This window comes from Gekko japonicus, unplaced genomic scaffold, assembly GCF_001447785.1.
Source record: "Gekko japonicus isolate JY-2015 unplaced genomic scaffold, Gekko_japonicus_V1.1 scaffold304, whole genome shotgun sequence".
Classification (NCBI taxonomy): Eukaryota; Metazoa; Chordata; class Lepidosauria; order Squamata; family Gekkonidae; genus Gekko; species Gekko japonicus.
This window is the reverse complement of record NW_015161960.1, coordinates 809,801-828,967: the sequence shown is the minus strand read 5'-3', so window position 1 is coordinate 828,967 and position 19,167 is coordinate 809,801. Positions and strand designations below refer to the sequence as shown.

At 41.4% G+C, this 19,167-nt stretch overlaps 1 protein-coding gene across 1 annotated transcript in view; it reads left to right on the top strand.

Moving 5' to 3' along the window:
• RAPGEF6 (Rap guanine nucleotide exchange factor 6) overlaps nucleotides 1-12,532 on the top strand; it is a 218,188-nt gene extending 205,656 nt beyond the window's left edge. Inside the window, exons 29-32 of the mRNA XM_015429532.1 lie at nucleotides 3,316-3,827; nucleotides 8,946-9,257; nucleotides 11,603-12,075; nucleotides 12,517-12,532. Of these exons, the coding sequence (XP_015285018.1) occupies nucleotides 3,316-3,827; nucleotides 8,946-9,257; nucleotides 11,603-11,628 (850 nt within the window). The 3' untranslated portion in view covers nucleotides 11,629-12,075; nucleotides 12,517-12,532. The remainder of the gene's footprint in view (nucleotides 1-3,315; nucleotides 3,828-8,945; nucleotides 9,258-11,602; nucleotides 12,076-12,516) is intronic.
• The last annotated feature ends 6,635 nt before the right edge of the window (nucleotides 12,533-19,167 follow it).

Sequence of the window (19,167 nt, the reverse complement as noted above, 5' to 3'; positions counted from 1 at the left end):
TAAATATTTCCCCATGTGTTTTAAAGAACTCCATGGTAGGGACACGAGAGCCAGTCCTCAAAATAACAGAAATATTCTAATACCAAAGATCCTCTCCGCTAATCTCTAATGTGTAACTTGTTGAGTCATTCTGTGAAGGGCAGCTGGAATGTTTTCCAAGTGAGAAGTAGCCACCATCAACACCACGGTTTTCACCATCATCAAGCTGGGTTACTCGATAGTTTACTTTGTTTCACCCACCTAGAGTATTCAAAATGAACTGTCCCCAACCTTACTGTTTCTCTTAAGATGGATCACCTTCTGCAGGAAGAGACAATAGAAACGTCTACTCACAGTACTTCACCAACTCAGAAGAAGTATATACAGTTCTACATCTCTTGGCTGTCCTAGGCCTGCACGTTAGTGTGGAGAAGTCTTATTGGTACTTGGTAAGGACTCCAGAGTCACCCATCCTAGGAGTAACCCTTGATTCTGTATTTTCAAGGGCTGTTCTTCTTTCAGACAGGATACTGACCCTAACCTATCTGATGGAAATTCCCATTTACCAGCCTTTGCAATGCCAGGCACATTCAAAGACTGCTCGGCCTCATGACAGCAGTCTACTAAAGTGGGTATAATTTGTCAAGCTGAGAATGAGGCCTCTACAGTGCTGGTTCAACAGCAACTTCCAACTGATGAGGGACTTGTCGGATAAATTGCCGCACATAAAATCACTGGTGCTTAGAAGTCTTTTATGGTGAATGCTCACTCCTCTGCCAAGAGGTCCCCTTCACATGACCTTCTCCTCAAGTGGCCCTCACAACCAATACTTCTTGCTGGTGGCCTGGAGGATGATTCTGGAGTACCACCTTCAATCATTCTGAAGGAGAGAGATATTTCTGAATGGCATAAACTACTAGATGGCTCTATAAGAAAAAGTGGAAGTGCTTTCATACCTGTGACTAAACATGAGATGGAGCCACCTGGCTGGCCTTGTTTAGCTCCACTGTCCAGGACTGGCATACTCATCAAGGGCAATCTAACACCCATCCCAGCTTCACACCTGATAATATAGGGACACTCTCTCTTTGTCCAGTCCCTTCTTACGCAATTAGGGTCCTCGTCAAGTTTCATCCTCCAGTGACACCATCTAAACCTGCATGGGAGTCACAGTTGATCCTCACCCTGGTCATGAAAAAGCCATTTGAGTCCTTCACCACCTATGACCTGCAGATCTTCACTTACTGAGTAACCTTCCTTATTCCAATCTGGTCTGCACAAAGGTCCCGTGAACTCTGCACATCAAGCTGCCATTTCTTCAGGTCCATAGAAACAAAGTGATCCTAGACATCTCTTTTCTGTTAAACATTGAGTTTCATGTGATGTATGACCTGAACCTCCCTTTATACTCCAGAGCTACCCTCAGATGCAGAAAGAGATCTGCTCCCTTCAGGAATCATCCTGACCTGTTCCTTTCCGACCCAATAAGAGTGTCTCCCCAGAGATAAAGTTACTTGGTAATATCCACTGTAAAGTTCTGTTGTGATCTGTTACAGAAGACTTTTCCTGGAGTTATTCCACCAGTCTCCCTGTCACCAAAAGGATCCCTATTCCTGAACTTTGCAGAGCAGCTACTCAGGCCCAGTGATCCACCTTTGTGAAGCACTAGCCTCTTACTTCAGAGCCAGAACATACACATCCTTCAGAAGAGTCTAGATCTAGTTGAGATACCATCTATGTGATGCACAGAGACCATAAAGAAGTAAAAACAAGTTGCTTGCTATTGTTCTTTGAATGGTCATCTGTGCATTCACATGACCTTCCCACCTTTTCTGCAACAGGTACTTTTAACTTGCTTTGTTCCTTTTTTGGAAGGAACTGAGTGAGAAGGGGCAACTCCTCACGCTTGCACATGTGCAGCAGAGAATCTGCTGTGGGGGTAGAGGATTTTTGTGTCTAAAACTTAGCTCTAGAAACTTCTGGATCAAAGTTCTAGATGGAAGTAAAGCCTATCAGTGTGAATGCTTAGAAGACCTCTTGAAGAAAAATAGTTAAAGATGAGCGCGTCTCTTGCTCATCAATTAGCAAAATAAAATCTTGGGACATTTTCTACATTTTGTTTTTGAGTAAGGCACTGTTCAGAATCAACCTGCGCTGGTGATATAAATGCAAGGTACATTGCTGTTTGGCCTGCTCAGAGATTTTATTTAGTGTTGTCTTGGTTTGAGACACATTTAGCACAATGCTGCCTTTTGTTTTCTGTGAGCAATGACCAAGTGCTTAAAATGCAAGAGCAGTAAAGTTGACCAAGACTGACAGAAAAATGTAATAAGAACTAATCATGCAAATCAGATATTTTGTTGTTTCTGACTTAGAGAACCTTTTGAATATTTATTTTCCATTTCTTCTTTCTTGTCTTTCTCCTGGTTCAGAAGTGAAGTGTGTATGTGTTTGTGCAAATTATGTAGCAGAGGCCTGTCTGAGACAGGAAATTGCATATAGATAGAAAATGTGAAACAGTATGGAAAAATCTTATTTATGAAAGTCCAGTTATAGCATGTGAACAATGCTCCCTCTAAGCTGTGGAGTCTTGTGAGCAAAAAGTCTGCTTTATGAGCTACTGGCATTAAAGTTGTGAGCGAGCAATTTGGCTACTGCATAAATTAGTTTGCTCTGGAGCCCTCCTTCCTGAGCTAAGACAAAAATATGTGAGCCGGAGACTAAAAAACTGTGAGCTAGCTCACACTAACTCAGCTTAGAGGGAACACTGCATGTGAGTGTGCAATTATATGACCTGCACTCAAGAGAATTTAGGGAAAAACCAGAGAAGTGATAGAAACCGATATGTCTTTGTTGGGAGAGCTTGTTGGGAGAGTCTGGGAAAAGGCAACTATTTGCAGTGGAAACCAACATATTACAGACATGGAAAAATAGAGAAAGATTTAGTGCAGATGGTTAAGGTGCAACTGTAGAAACAATTTCAGCCTTGCTAGATTGTACACTTAAAAAGCTTGTTGGGAGAGTCTGGGAAAAGGCAACTATTTGCAGTCGAAACCAACATAGTACAGACATGGAAAAATAGAGAAAGATTCAGTGCAGATGGTTAAGGTGCAACTGTAGAAACAATTTCAGCCTTGCTAGATTGTACACTTAATTTTATATTTTTAAAAAATGCTAAGAAGTGTGTTTAAAGTTTTGCTCAGTTCTAAAGTGTTTGTTATTCGGAGAGAAGAGGCAAGTGAACATTTATATTGGATTATGTTGACATTTGCAATGCTTGCATATTCTCTAAATGAACCCTATTTTCTTCCTAATTTCCGTTATCATCAAAATCAGCTGGCCACTGTCCAGACCTCCAATGATCCGAGGACTGCCCGTCTCATCTTCCTTGAGTACTGAGGAGATCTCCCACGAGCACATCATGATAGAAGCAGCAGACAGTGGTCGTGGAAGCTGGACTTCTTGCTCCAGTAGTTCTCATGATAATTTCCAAACAATCCAGAACCAGAAGGGATGGGATCTCTTAAACTCTTACCGCCACACTCATTTAGAAAGAGCCATTGCTGAAGTAGAGCCATCAAGCTGCTGTCCTGAAGAGGCTCATTTGCAGTCCAATGCCCATTCAAATAGCAGCAGGCAGTCCAAAGGTGGCATGGACTTTGACCAATCCCGTCAAAGCTGGGCTTCCTCAAGTTCCCTCTCAGACACCTATGAAGCAAACTATGGGACAATAAAACGAAGAGGACTTGACAGCCTAACAGCAGACCAGAGTGAAGTTTTGGACTCCAAATCAGGCAATGATGCAGCTTACAAAACTGTCACTTCAAGTACAGAGAGAGGCCTCATAGGTAAGCCAAGTCAAAGGCTTGTGGAAGCTTTCACATCTGTTACACATTATGTTATTAAGCTGTTAAGAAATGACATCAGCCGAACAGGGGGCGGATTGCATGTTAAAATCTAGCTTGTGCACATGTTTCCAATCAAATAAATCCTCAGAGGATGTGTTTCCAAACCTCCTTGGGAGTGCAGGAGGTGGGATTTAAAATTCGAGAACAGTACATTTCCTTACTGCTTTATTGGGAAGAGAGCTGGTTTTATCTAGCTTCCATCAGACCACTTGTTTTCTGTCAGGCTCCTTACAGCTCTTCCTCTGATTAAGACTTTGGGCTCTTGTTTCTTGAGCAATCACCATGTTGAGGCAGAAAGTGACTAGTGAGTGAATCCAGGCTGAGAGATTCTCTCCAGCTGTTCAGTGCTGCCAGCCCATCCCTCTTTGCTTCCAGGATGGGAAGGAAATAGTCTTCCTGGTGTCATTTTGCACTGCCAGCAGAACTGTAGGCATCCAAATGCTGAATGTCCTAAAAAGATTGGTGGTCCCCTGTGCCAAGAAGATCTAAATTCCGCAGCAAAAATAGACTCACATTTGGAATACTAGAAAATGCACTCTTTATTATGCACTACTTGTACATGGAAGACAAGATGTAAACCATGCTAGTTTTTGAGTAAAAAACCCCAAACACTTTGATATGAGGGCCATAAAAGTAAAGACTGTGTAACATAAAGATTTTCTGAGAGTCATAGCACAGATGTGCTTTGAGGTTTTTAGAATTCATTTCCCCCACAAAATAGGAGGGGTGATTCTAGTTCTCCTTACACACATAAATTGACAACTTGAAAATGTTTGTTCTAAACTTGTAAGTGCACAAGGAACAGTACAATGGTTAGAAGAGGTATATATTCAGCAATAGGGATATACAGCTTACTTGTGATGCTGTGCTTTGGAGGAGGTGGGGCAGAGAGGAAGAGGAGGAGGAGGAAACTCCTTCCATTTGCCTAGCTTTCTGTACCTATCTCCTCCCTAATATATCCCAGTATTTTCTAAATGGTGACACAGAGGAAAGGAAGGGAAGTTATGGCTTGGTGGTGATGAGCAGGAACAGGCCCCCATACCGTTAAATTCAGGGCAGCTGCATTGCTCAGCTAATCTCAGTTTCCAGATCTGTTGCACAAGCTTTTCTTGGGCACAGGGGGAGATAGGCTACATGTCCAAACCTCATTGCAAGTTGAGGGACTGAAGCCAACTAAGTATGTCAGCTTGAGTGTTTGGTTCATAAACTTGCCAGGGGGTGGTTGAAGGGAACAGCATCTGTGTATCATGGATCTATGCTGCTGCTTTGGGTTAAGAGCCTTTTCCTCAGGAGACCAAATTCTTGCTGGGAGAGAGAAGCCAACTTTTTGTGAGTGTATATGTCATCCAGATGTATTGGTAAGAGTCTGTGAAGGAATTCTCTATAATTACTGAAAAGTCATGTCAAAGAGGGTGAGACTCAGTATTATCTCTGTATTCATCTCTAGTGGTAATCAGCTAGGGTTGCTAGTTGATGCAAACAATGGAGAAAAAGAAATTGATGTACCAGGTTCCCATATGCCTCCTGTCTTTCTGCCCACACTTTCCAATGCCTGATGCTGTCTACTGCTAGGTGATGTACCTACATCATCCTTCCTCAGCCTTAAATCGCTCAGCTATACTTGTTGCTTTGTATTTTATCCCTCCAGCACTGCCTCTATCAGCCGATGTCTATTTACTTGCCCAAGGCTTTCTTTCGTGCCCAAACAGTACTCGTTCTCTTTCCATGCACTGCAGCAGGCCGCTGCTTAATAATATCCTAGGTCAGGTATAAGATATAAGAATATGGAAAGATGAAATTGCTTTATCATTTGGGATTTTTCACTGTGGAGGTGACTGAATGCCATCCAAGAAGCCCTACAGTGAAGATGGTGATTTTGTGGAGGGGGAGGTTCACTTTTGACCATCTTACCCTTGTGCTGTCTTTGTGCCACTGAAGCGTTTGTGAGCACTGAGATGAGGAAGAGTTGCATCTGCACTCTGTTGTCCTGCCTTCAAAGCACATTTTAAGCTGATTTCTTTTTAGAAACAATAATTGCTATCATATCTTAGCTATTTAATTCATCAGAACAGATTTAAAGAAGAGGATAGGGCAGTTCTTCCGGTCAGTAGCCAAGCAATGGGAAATTCAGAATCTCAAACTGGAAACCACTGTGCTCAGCTAACCCATTTAGATTATGAAAAGTGGGGACCCATGATACTCGCGGGGGGGGACCCCTTCCTCCTCTAAGCCTTCTCTTACCCCTGCCCACTGCAGCTCCCAGTCACCCCCCACACACACACACTATTGCTGCTGCCGCCGCCGCAGGGTCTACAGTGGCTTTTTTACTTCGTCCCCCACACACACCATCACTGCTCTCAGAGGCGAGCCTGGTGGCCCTACTGAGCCTTCCTTCCCCCCCACCATTGCCACTCTCAGTAGCAAGCCTCGCATGGCTCCCGGAGGGCCCACTGCAGCTCCCCATCATTGCATCTGCTGTGCCTGGCAAGGCTTTCTTCTCTACTACCACTACCAGGCCCACTGACAGAGGAGGAAGGAGTAAGCACAAATAGTGCTTTTGTTGGGAAATATTAACACCCCAGGGCTTTTTTTTTAGTTTCAGATTTTTCTGCCACCTCTGTTGCCCTCCTTAAACTTTCATGCTGGCTTCTAACCAATGAATGGGAGTTAAAAATCCTCTTTACCAGCACTGATCCCCACAGTCTAGAAAGTTAGATGCTGGTGGGAAAGAAATACCTGTATTCTGTGTGGCCCCAATCTGTGGATTTAGCTATCCGCAGATAGGGCCACATGACATAATTATAATACACAAGTAGGAACCTGCAGCAAAATGTTGCATACTGTGGCTATGGAGGTGTGCCGAGGGTGTGTGTGTGTCCTTCTCACCCCTGCCTCCATAGCTGTTGTCTCAGCTTCCCTCCTTAGACTTTCCTGCCAGCTTCTAACCGGTGAGTGGGAGCAAACAATCCCCCTTGCCACCCTACTCCAGCACTGATCCCCACAGTCTAGCCAGTTAGATGCTGGTGGGAAGGTTTAAACAGAGCAGCTGAGCCAGTGGCTATGGAGAAGGAGGCTCCTTCTCCCCTTGCCTCTGTAGCCACCTGCTCAGCTGCCCTGGCTTCTAACAGGAACCTGCAGGGAGGAGGATTCTTCTCACCTATCCACACGTCTCCAGCTCTTGTTCCTTGTCCTCTTCCCCTCTCCCACTGCAGCAGCGCTGCATTGGGGGGGGAGGTTACCCCCCCACACACACACCTATTTATTATAGGTTTAAGATTTTTCCTGCAATATTTTTTGGAGGGGGTGGAATTTGGCAAGAACCCTCTCTTCTCTCTATGTGGGCCCAGTCCACATAAGTATCCACAGATGAGCCCACATGTGATTATTAAAACATATTAGCTAATTAGATGACATTGCAGTATGAAGGAATTGCCAAAGTTCTCAAATAAAGATTAAGTCATGAATAACCACTCTATTTAAAGGCATCTGCCAAAAGATACAGTGCAAATGAAAGGCAATTAACAATTTGCTGAGGGTCATAACTTGCTCATATTAGAAGGCAGCTGCTGAGGGCTGTTGTCCTCATGTCACCCCATAGGGTGGAGGACTTTACATTCCTTCTCTGTCTGACTCTAAGGAAAAAGCAAATACGGCTTTGGAACTAGGGAAGCCTCACTCTTTCTATATAAATGCAGCATACCCTGTGCCATCAAAACTTCCTATATTATTGTTCCTAGCCATTTTTCTTCAACGGCTTTGGAACTAGGGAAGCCTCACCCTTTCTATATAAATGCAGCATACCTTGTGCCATCAACACTTCCTATATTATTGTTCCTAGCCATTTATGGCTTTTAAATTATTTCTGACAATTTCCTGGCTATCTGCTTTGAACACTTTTTTCCTTGGGCATGCACCCATGATCAGCACATTAGCCCAAATGATGCAAGTTCAGTTGCTTTAAAGCTATGAACCCTAGTTTTTCCTTTATTCTAGTTCTTTCTTTGATAAGTTGCTGCCATGCTTTCCCAACAGAATGTCTAAGGTGGTTAGCAATTGCATAATAATCACAATAAAATACAATAAATATTCAAAGGCCAACTTAGAGGATACCAAATTGATATTTATAGCCTACTGTATGGATTGCATCTGATTTAGGTACCAACTCTGCACCCAATATTAATCCCATTTGTCCAGTTAATTTAGCTGCTTTTGAAATATGATAAAGTGGATAGTTAAAATGAGGCAGCCTTAGGAGACAAACAAAGCCAGTGAACCTCAGCATTGCAGCCTAAATTCATTCTGGATAAGGCAAGTGACACAATTAAATTGGGTTGTTTAATAATGTAGATTAGCAGCAGCATTGCTGATATTAAGAGGTTAAAATAATGGTTCCAAAGTACAATTAGCAGAAGGCAAGGGATTCTTAGCAACAGCCATAATTTGTTCAGGCTTCCCACCTTTAGCAGAGCACCAATATGGATGCCTATAGCCAAATAAAATACGTAATGTAGATGCTACAAGTAGGTATCAATTTTTTCAGCAAGCACATTGGCAAGACTAATTTTTGCATATCTCTATGCTTTGCTAGCCCTATTTTTGGATTATCTCTTCTTTTACTTTCTTTTCCTTTATTTCCTTTTTCATTTTTTTCACAATAGAGTTGCTTTTTTTCTCCCAGTATGATTTGATATTCTCACTTGAGAAATTGGAGGGGAGGGGGTTCCTATGGTCTTGACATGGAATGAGTTGTAGAAGTGCAGATTTATAACAATCCCTGTTGCTCTCTGCAAATTTGCAAGCACTTAGGAGGTGAGAACTTGCTAAGCACTGCTTTATCTTCTACAAATCTAGTAATCTGGCTGCTAAACTGTGAACTTTTTCAGTAGTTAACATTTAAAAATCCTGCCAATAGCTTTTATAACAAATGATTCTACATTTACCTTTTGTTATCAGTTTTCGGTTAGCCATTGTAACATTTCACTTGGTTATTTTTCAAATGCTTTTTCCCTCCCATTTGTTTCTTTCATTAACATTTCCATTGCTTATTTCTTGTGCCAGTGTACTGTGTCACCTCACCTAAGGAGGACAATAGGTATAGGGAGCCACCGCCCACCCCGCCAGGATATATGGGCATTTCTTTAGCGGACTTAAAAGAAGGATCACCTCACCACCCACACATAAAACCTCCCGACTATAGCGTGGCGGTGCAGAGGTCAAAGATGCTGCATAGCAAGCTCTCTAGGCTCTCATCTGCTCCTCTGAGTAGTGAACCAGTGGCCTGTTTTCCAAAGAAGATGCCTCAGTGGCATGACCGACAGCCATCCCATCCTAAGCTAGCTGATATGACTGACGCAAATAGTGAAGAGGACGGTATGTTAAAGATCTAATTTGACAGTCAACTGCTGTATAATTCTGTATTGGAAATGTATGGACCATTTTATCTCACAAAGATCACCTTGTATGTGAATCTGTGTGTGTGTGTGTGTTATGTATCATGGCTTTTTTAAATGCCTGTTGTGAAAATGAACAGTGATTTAAGAAAATCAGCGACCATGTCACTGCCGTTAATGATCAATGCAGGCAGGGCTGCACTGGAAGCCGAGCCAAGCGGGCCCTGCAGCACTGGCAGTACCCACAGGGGTTGCTTGGCTTTGGCTCAGTCTGCAGCAGTGTGGGAGAAGCTAACATTTAAGCTGACGTCAATCATCCCTGCTGCTAGCTAGCTCTGATCGGAATAGCTCCTTTGGAACTACCAAGCCTTGCTAGGGTTAGGCTCACCTTGCTCCTGCCACCAGCAGGCATCCAAGACTTTGGCCCACCAGAAATTTAACTGGTAAGTTCAAGGGCCAGTCCACTCCTAAACGTGAGTGTTTGGGAATTGTGAAGCAGTGTGGCCGATACATTGTTCCTAGAAGCTGAAAAGAAAATTCTCTCATGGATTCTAACAATTACGTCTTACCTTGTTTGTAGCCAGAATAAATAGAGCTAGGTACATGTAAATTGATTTTATCATCTTGAGGTTATCAGAGTGAATGTGCAAACAGATGTTCTCTTCCCTATTGTGACCACACTTAGAATTTGATGAGAGTACCACCAGAATAAAAATGTTTTAAGTTGCTGCTTCAGTTATTTACAACAGAGCAGCAAGCTTAATGAAGCCTCTTGGTTGACAGAATCAAGCCCACAGGGACCCACTTATTGCCCAACGCTGATACTTTATGCTTGACCCTTGTTCTGAACTGTTTACACCCTTCCAGTCATCCCGCCATCTTGTAAAAGGTGTAATTCATGTTGCCACTTTACCTTCCTGGGTGTAAATCTTAGTAGGTTATAGAGAGCCAGATTTGAGTGTTCTATGTTTTTCTAGTCTTTCAGCAATTTGGGTTTTTTAAAAATTTCATTTGTTTCATATTTGACCTTCTGTTATCCATTACTTTAGTTGTTTGGCATAATTATTTTGTTTTCTAATTTTAATTCAGAAAAATGTTGATGTGACATGTTTCCTTAACTTTTAAAAGCATCAGTCTTGTTTGAGTTGCTTGCAGTTGTGCTGTAATCACAGTAGTGTCTTCAGTCAGAGGGTGTGGATGGATGTGCATAGAGTTGTGCATGACTGTCTTGTTAATCATGCATAGGAGTGGATTCCCAGTGTGCATGCCTTTTTGAGATTTCTAAACCTCTGAGGTGCTATTTTTTATACCCACCAGCAAGACACCCTTCCTGACTCAGATGCTAAAAAGTTTCAGAAATAACACTCTAGAATGTATTCTCTGACTTATAATGTAGAATGGCCAAATTTTGACCCTGAGTTAATATGAAATTTAATTGGGCTGACTAGCCGCCATCCATGGAGCTACTTTAAGTGTGTCCATGGGCATATCTAGTACAATTCTTACCATTCCTTTGAACCTCCATGTAGTATCACAAACTGAGTTTGAAAGTCCCTTAGTTAGGCATGGGGTAGTCTGGGGATCCAGAGCTACATCGTTGTAAATCCATGGAGGTCGGTGGGCTTTTTAAGAGTATAACTCTGTTTAGGACTGCACTGGGAGAAATACAAATCTTAGTAGCATTTTTTTTTTAAATCCTGGTGCATAATTACAAGCCTATAAGTAAACAAAATGTCAAATGCTTTCTAATTAGTATTTTGCTGTTAATTTTGCATTATAATGGATAATTGACAGTTCTTTAGCAATCAAGTGTATCAGTATTTTCCTACCCCTTAACTTCAACTTAAATACCAGCCTTTAGATCCAAGCAGTAGGATGTAGGAATTGTTTATTTTATACGAGGATGAATTAAAAACAACAACTATAAGCGTATGGGTTTGATAAAGAAAGCTGCCAAAAGAAAGCAGTTTGATAGGCAGTGTGGGGGGGGGAGGTATAGATCTGGCATGTGCACCATTTCCCATTTTAAAGCACTGTGTCAGAAAGGACACAATATTTTGATGACGCTAGATCCATTTCATTTTGACAATTGCCTTTCTGTGTATATGATCGAAATCATATGGGGCTGTATAAAAGAGAGATCTGAAAATGTTTACTTAATGTTTGATTAGGTTCAGAATACCTCATGTGCAGAGATGCTCAGTTTACATGGAATCACAGTAGGGGAAGAGTTGGTTGCAATCTGTATATTTAATAAATATAAGAGCAGTATGCTTATGGCTTTCTTTGGTAACAACAGTTTACTGTGTCTTCCTTACTTCACAGAAGATGAACAAGTATCGGCAGTCTAGCCTTTGTGCTTCCTGCAAAAATTGCTTCAAGTCACAGTAAAAGGAAGGATCATACAGTCCTGTTAGCTGTAGCTGACAGCTTGCTGCTATTGACTTCAAATGTTGCATTTGCCTCTGTTCTAAACAAATGATGGGCTCTTTTCAGCCTACTATGGTCATCTCCATGGTCTAAGAAACCTATTTATGTGGGGGGAAAGAGACAAATCTTTCCAAGGAATACTGACCCTGTAATGCAGAAACCAGAATTGCAGACAGACTTAACTTGCATTGGGGCCACCCGCCACTTGGAAGCTTTCGTCAGTAGAAAATCCTAGAATTTTTTGGTAGACCACTCAGATATTTTCTATACCATTACTGCTCTCAGTCGAAGAATGTTATTTTATGTACGTATGGAAGAAACTGCAAAGCTTCAGCAAAACCAAGGAAACTTCTGCAGCAATCCGAAGAGTAATTTATTAATTTGGAGTTTATATAAAGTTTTTGTTTGTTTGTACATGTATTTGGAATGCTCTGGTTGGCTAATGTGAATGCTTTTATAAAGAAAATAAGGTATCTTGGTGTTAACAAAATGTCTTATGCTAGCAAAACACTTTTGACTTCTGAGTAACTGGATGTTCATGAGTGCAGCTAGAGGTTTACACACAATGCAACATAAACCTCTTTTGTGAAATGCCAACCCCCTTGAGGTGCATATTTAGTGTGTGTGTTGATGTACATACAGTAGTGAAATGCTGCCATCTATTGGTCCTGTATTTTAAAACTGGCAAAGTACATGTGACCATCCTTTTAACTATCCAATTGCCTAAAAGAAGTACCGGTGTTTCTCTTTCACTTTCCTCTTCCTGTCCTCCAGCAAAAGTGAATCATGGTGTCTGTCTGCATTTACAGCACAATCCACTGGGAAGCCCTCCCGTGCAGGTCTCACTGTAACAAATGGAAAGAAGCACAAAGGCGAACCTGGCTGCTGTGTGAATTGTGCCCTGAATTTGTAACCTGTTGCCACTTCACCAAAGCTTGTACTGGAACAGTACTTATCATGTCAGTGTAGTCAGCTTGAGGTATTCAGAATTTATGAATAGTGCTTGATTTCTGATGACAGCTGCCAGAACTCCAATTTGTCTGGAAGTCACATCTTCTCACCTGCAAACTTTTGCCTCTGTTCCAGATGTGGGGGCTGCTTGTGGCTGCTGGGTGGATGGACTTGTTCTTCATCTACTCCAGTACACATTCTGTTAGTATGGATTCACATAATCCAAGGTGATTTTTTATGTTTGGAAACTTTTTGGCTAAATGCCAGTGAAGCTTGGCTCTAATTAAGCTCTGCATTTGCTGTTAAATTGTAAAGTTTCTCTGCAACTGTAAGACTTGGACTGAAACACTGAAAGGTGAGGTTCATTATTTTAGTCTTTTTGTTGTTGTTTTTGCCATTAAGTCACAGCTGACGTCTGGCAACCCCGTAGGATTTTCAAGTCAACAGATATTCAGAGGTGGTTTGCTATTGCCTTGCCTGCCTCTCCGTCACGACCCTGGTATTCCTTGGAGGTCTCCCATTCAAGTACTAGCCAGGCCCAACCCTGCTTAGCATCTGACATCTGACAAGATCGGGCTAGCCTGGGCTATCCAGGTCATGATTTCAGTCTTTAGGAACTGTAGATCATCTCAAGATGAATATTCTTGAGTATTTGCACTGTATTTTATGTTTATTTTCATGTTCTTAGTACAAGATGTATATTTCAGTGTGTGAATGATCCTAGATTGCTTTCCTAAACATATTGAACTATAAGGTCTTTACACTAAAACAAGTCAGCTGTAGCAAGCACCTGTGAAATTAATATTGCCATGTATTACTGTACACGGTGACCAGTGTTCCCTCTAAGCTGAGTTAGTGTGAGCTAGCTCACAGTTTTTTAGCCTCCAGCTCACACATTTTTGTCTTAGCTCAGGAAAGATGGCTCCAGAGCAAACTAATTTTATGCAGCAGCCAAACTACCTGCTCACAACTTTAATGCCAGTAGCTCACAAAGTAGAATTTCTGCTCACAGGACTCCACAGCTTAGAGAGAACACTGACGGTGACCCACAAATGCATTTGCCACTGTAATTGAACATGATAAGCCTATTTGTCGTGACTGCCAAGTGAGATATGGGCAAGGAAGTTCATCCCTGCAGTTGTGGTGGGCTTTGGGAGCACTGGAAAGCAGCAAGAAGTCTCACTGCTTCTTGAGTGCTTCCAAAGGCCACTGTGTCTGGAGGCAGGAGCCCCTAACCTAAAAGAAAGATGGGGTGTCACTTATCCCTGCAGATCCTCTGGAGCCCAGAACAAGTGATGAAAGATTACATCTCCCTCATATTAGGAGAAGAGCAGGATTAGTAGTGCCTATGAATTTTGGTTGTCTACCAGGAACCACCAACATTTGTCGACCTTTGGCCATAAATAGAATACAATTTGTGAACGTAAGCTCACATGCACATTCACACTGCAGTGCTAATGGAAAATGAAGAAGAAGAAAAAACATTGTTTATCATTAGTCCAGGTTCTGGTTGCAACTTTACTTAGCCAACCAGAGTATATGGAGAAAAACTGGAGATATTTTCATTTTTTCTCCTCAAGCAAATAATGGTGGCCCAATCATACATAATAAATGGACATGAATGTGTCAGTGTATCTTTCAAGTTAACTTGTAAATCTTAGTGTCATAAATGTTTACAGGCTGAGCTAGTGAAAGACACTTGTCAGTTTTACAGGGTGTCTCAGAGTAACTTATTTTTTACACAAAGTTCTAAAGAGCTTTTAAGTTTTCTTTTGAGAGCAAGATAAATGCAGCATATTCTGGCAGAATCCAAACACAAGCACCAAAAATAAAGCTGAAATCCTAAAGCCTTCTATTTATGTTTCCCATATTGACCTTGGTGCTAGCTCACCAGTATGTTTCAATGAACTTGTTTCACCTTTTGAGCTTCTGTGTGCCACTTGGAGTACTCCTTATTTAGATGCCTTGTAACATGAATTCACAAACCATGCAGAAAAGAACAAAGTAGAGATGCTACCTAATTCATAGTTTCATTGGCTGACCATATATAAATGGTCATTATTAGCCTTAAGTATCAGGAATGAGCAATTGTCTGCTTTCTTTTTCCTTCAAGGCCTTAACGCAAACAATAATCTTGTATAGGCCATAATGAAATAATATCAGCATTTGAGTTAAGTTGGCATCCATATATAAATGTGGACTTGGGCGTAGTGTCTACTAGTATTTCCTGCATAAACCCCATTGGGAATCAATGGGAGTTCCACAACTGCACAACTCTCATTCATTTCAGTGTGGCTTGTGTATCCTAAGTTCCTGGTTGATTGTGTCCACTGGCTGCAACCCTAGATACCCATAGTGAGGCAGAGAGCACATGCATAGCCAGGTAGTGAGAAAGTTCATGTTGCAGCTGACCATTCTGCTAAATGGGATAAACTACTGCTCACGTTTAAAACAGCAAATTGCCTATTCAGCCAACAAATCAGATCCAGTACCTCTATTGGAACATGTGTTTCTCCCTAGGATATGCTATGGCTTTCTAAGATTGTAGCTATAATTGCCAAAAATAAGTCTGTAAACCCCAAGCCTTAGCTCCCAGCAAATACTCTCTGTGTGCATGTTTGCTAAATGATGCAGAACTAAGTGCAAACCTAATATGTTGATTTGGGCCAAGTATTATAATCTTTCAATGACCTCAGATATTTATTTCAGCTTTTAGGAACAAAACTGAAGGATCAAAGCCTTCTCTCTTGAGAGTTATCTCTTTCTGTTGTATAAGCTCAGAGCTCTTGACATTCAAGCCACTGACCAAAAATCTGAAGGTCTCCATTGAAAGTCAGTTGAAATCAATTGTTCTCTTAAGTTCGCAGTTTCTATACCAATAATATTGGTAAGTCTGTTTTTTTTAAAAAAATGTTGATTTCAAAACCAGAGTCCACCTTGCTAATCATGTTTTATTATAAACTAAACAGCTGCGGTGGCTCAAGTGGTTAAGACGCTGAACTGCAGGCTGTGGAAGGTCAGTAGTTCAGTGGTTCAAGACCCGGGTGCCGCAAGACAGGGTGAGCTCCTGTCTCTAGTTCCAGCTCCTGCCAACCTAGCAGTTCGAAAGCAAGAAATTGCAAGTAGATAAATAGGGACCACTTCGGTGGGAAGGTAACAGCGTTCCGTGCGCCTTGGTGTTTAGTCATGCCGGCCACATGACCACGGAAACGTCTTCGGACAGCGCTGGCTCTTCGGCTTTGTAACGGAGATGAGCACCGCAACCCTAGAGTCGGATTCGACTGGCTTTCGAGCAAGGGAACCTTTACCTTTACCTAAACAGACTCAAGATTAGAAAATTTACTCATTTTAGCTAAATTTTTAGTTCAGACCATGAGTATTTGGGCAACTTACAAGAAAACAGCTGTTTTTGTAGCTTATGTACTAGTCCTCTCTGGCCTGAATTCTTCCTTTCTTCCTCGTATTCCCAGTCATGTTTGATAAATATTACTTAAGACCTATAGGTCAGAGGAGTAGAGTAAGAAAGAAAGAAACAAGCTATGTTGATTTCAAAACCAGTACCCATCCTGCTAATCATGTTTTCTTTATAGAAAGCGCTTAAAATAAGTGAACTCTCTTGACTGCTTCAGATTTGCACAGTGTGAGTTGCCTCAATCAATTCTTGTTCTGACCTTGCTATGTTTGCTTACCTTTTTTAATCAGCTGATCACATTGATCAGGGGACACTAGCCAGAATGAAGTGAGATTTGGGTGTGTACAAAGAGACAGAATATCATTTTTACACCAATTTATATTAAAATTCTGCTTGATCCTCTTCTATACACATTTAATTCTTAAATGAAATTGGATATTAGCATTTACTGTGCTGTTTTCCCATTTATATAATTTCCATCATGCATTTGAAGCGACCACTTCCTCTCTTTGTACATATCAAGTATCCATCACTCTTCTTTTTCACGGTATATTGTGAGGTAATGGAGATCAAACAGGATATATCTTTATGTGCACTAAGCTGTAACTAATATTCATTTTTGCCTTCATATAGTTATATGAACTAGAAAACCCATTCTCTTATTATGTAAGTGTGACCTGTACATCACTTAAGCTTGCCAGTTGTTTGATGATGCTGGACTTATGACGTCAGTGAACTATGTTGCAAAATGTGCATAATATTGGTATAGAAAAAGTGTAGCTCTAGGTGTGCTAACGTTTCTGAAGCAGTGATCCTGACACATGTTTATCATCTAAGAGAAACAAAAATATCATGTTCCCATCTGAGGAATACTTGTAGTGTCAGCCTGGTGCCAGTGGAGAATTTTGTACAGACCTTAATAGAGATGGTTGTTGCATAGTCATTTGAAATCACTTCTTAGGATATGATCCTGTTGTGCAGCTGGTGATTGAGAATAGCATGGAACATCAGAAAGGCAGCATCTCTGCATTAACCTTTCAGAGAAGGTAAAACTCAAAGCAAAGAAATGTAGTTCATTCAATTTTCATTCTAAATATTTATTTGTAGGCAACACCGCAGATAACATAATTAAAATTTCCTTAAATTTTACTTTGATGATATTTGCTTTCAAACTGCCTTCAAAAATTGATTAGGAAAAAAGGGATATTCTCTTGGGTTAATGCAAACCGTTTAAAAATGGGGTGGGGGAAAATACAGTTCCCATGCCCCATTGTGCTTGTCATTGTCTTGTTCTAATTTTTGTTTATATATACATGGAATGCAGTTAAGCTTGATATTAATGACATTTTGCATATGTGAGCATATGGGCAAAAACTGCACAGTTGTAATGGTATTCCGATAGCAATTGTAACTGCACAAGTCAGTGATTGTAAAGTATTCTGTAACAAGCAATGTTTGTCTTCTATTTTTTGATACCTCTTACACTTATGTCTTTTAGAAAGACAGTGCCTCTGTATGCTTTTTTGTATTTTTACTGAGTGAGTGTAAATATTTGTTATATTTTTGGTTAAGAGAATGTTTAAAAGTACTGTTTAATATCCAATCTACTAATGTTGTCAGAACCAATAAACGACCTACTTAACATGAGATTACTGTATATGGTGCCTTTTTTCTTACTGGGTATTTGTTTCTCATGTATCATTTTTGAGCCCGGCCACTTTAAATGATAGATGAGTCCACCATTGCATCAGTATGTTATTTTGTTTTCTCTTTTTCTCACCCAGTATTTATTTATTTGATTTATATCCCGCCCTCCCTGCGAAGGCAGGCATAGGGTGGCACACAGTCATATATTTAAAAATACATTATACAAATATTAAAACAGTTAAAACCACAACAAAATGCAAAGTGCTAGCAGTGCAAGTAAACAGTAGTGGCATTCTTTCGGCATCCAGATATGACAGTTGCCATATTCCAGGTTCCTTGCCAGGCTATCAGATATCACTTTGGTGCTGATGTTCTTTGGTGCTGATGTTAGGGCCAGGGCCGCAATGTTACCGGCGGCTCCCTAATCAAAAGCCTGGTGGAAGAGCTCCATCTTACAGGCACTGCAGAAGGTCCCGCAGGGCCTTGATGTCCTCTGGGAGCTCATTCCACCAGTGTGGGGCCGCCACGGAAAAGACCTGGCCCTCGTCACTGCTAGGCTGGCTTCTTTAGGGCCCGGAAGGGCCAGGCGGTGTTGGGATCCAGATCTTAGTGCCCTCTGGGGAACATGTGGGGAAAGGCAGTCCCTCAGGTAAGCAGGTCCCTGTGTGAGATGGAGTAACAAACAAGTGTTTCTAGCATTGCTTGTATGAAAGATCAAATATAAAATAAAAGGCCTGTTTTGTGCTTCATAAGAGGGAATAAAGGGAGGGAAGGTGGCATGGTATAGCCGGATCTCATCAGATCTTAGAAGCTAAGCCGGGTTGGTACTTGGAAGAGAGACCACCAAAGAAGGCTCTGCAGAGGAAGGCAATGGCAAACTATGTCGGTTTCTCAGTTGCCTTGAAAGCCCCTTGCTGAGGTCGACATAAGTCGTCTGCAACTTGACAGCACTTAAGTAGGTAAGAGGGAACTGAAGGCAATTTTTATGAAAGGTACTGTTGTGTTGTGTTCTAATTCTTTTCGGACATCTGCTGAAGCTTGAAAATGCTGTATTTGTCAAATGGCATTTCCTGTCTTGCTTCCCCACCTTTAGTCTGGTGGGGAAAACTATTTTTCATAGTCATTCAGAAACTTATCAAATGGCATTTCCTGTCTTGCTTCTGGAGAATAGATACCTTTAGTCTGGTGGGGGAAACTATTTTTCATAGTCATTCAGAAACTGCAGAAGCAGAACAAGTTTTAGAAATTCTGGTGTTAATTCTGGAAGGTTACAGGCTGAATGAAGGTTAGAGAAGCCATCAATATACAGAGGTTACAGCTAGCATCTCTAACATTTTGAGCCTGAGGACACTTCTGAAGTTTTTGAGACAGGGAAACAGGTGCCACCACAAAACGATTGCCACTCCACCTACAACATTTTGGGAGGGTCCAAAGCAAGTGCCCTTGTAGG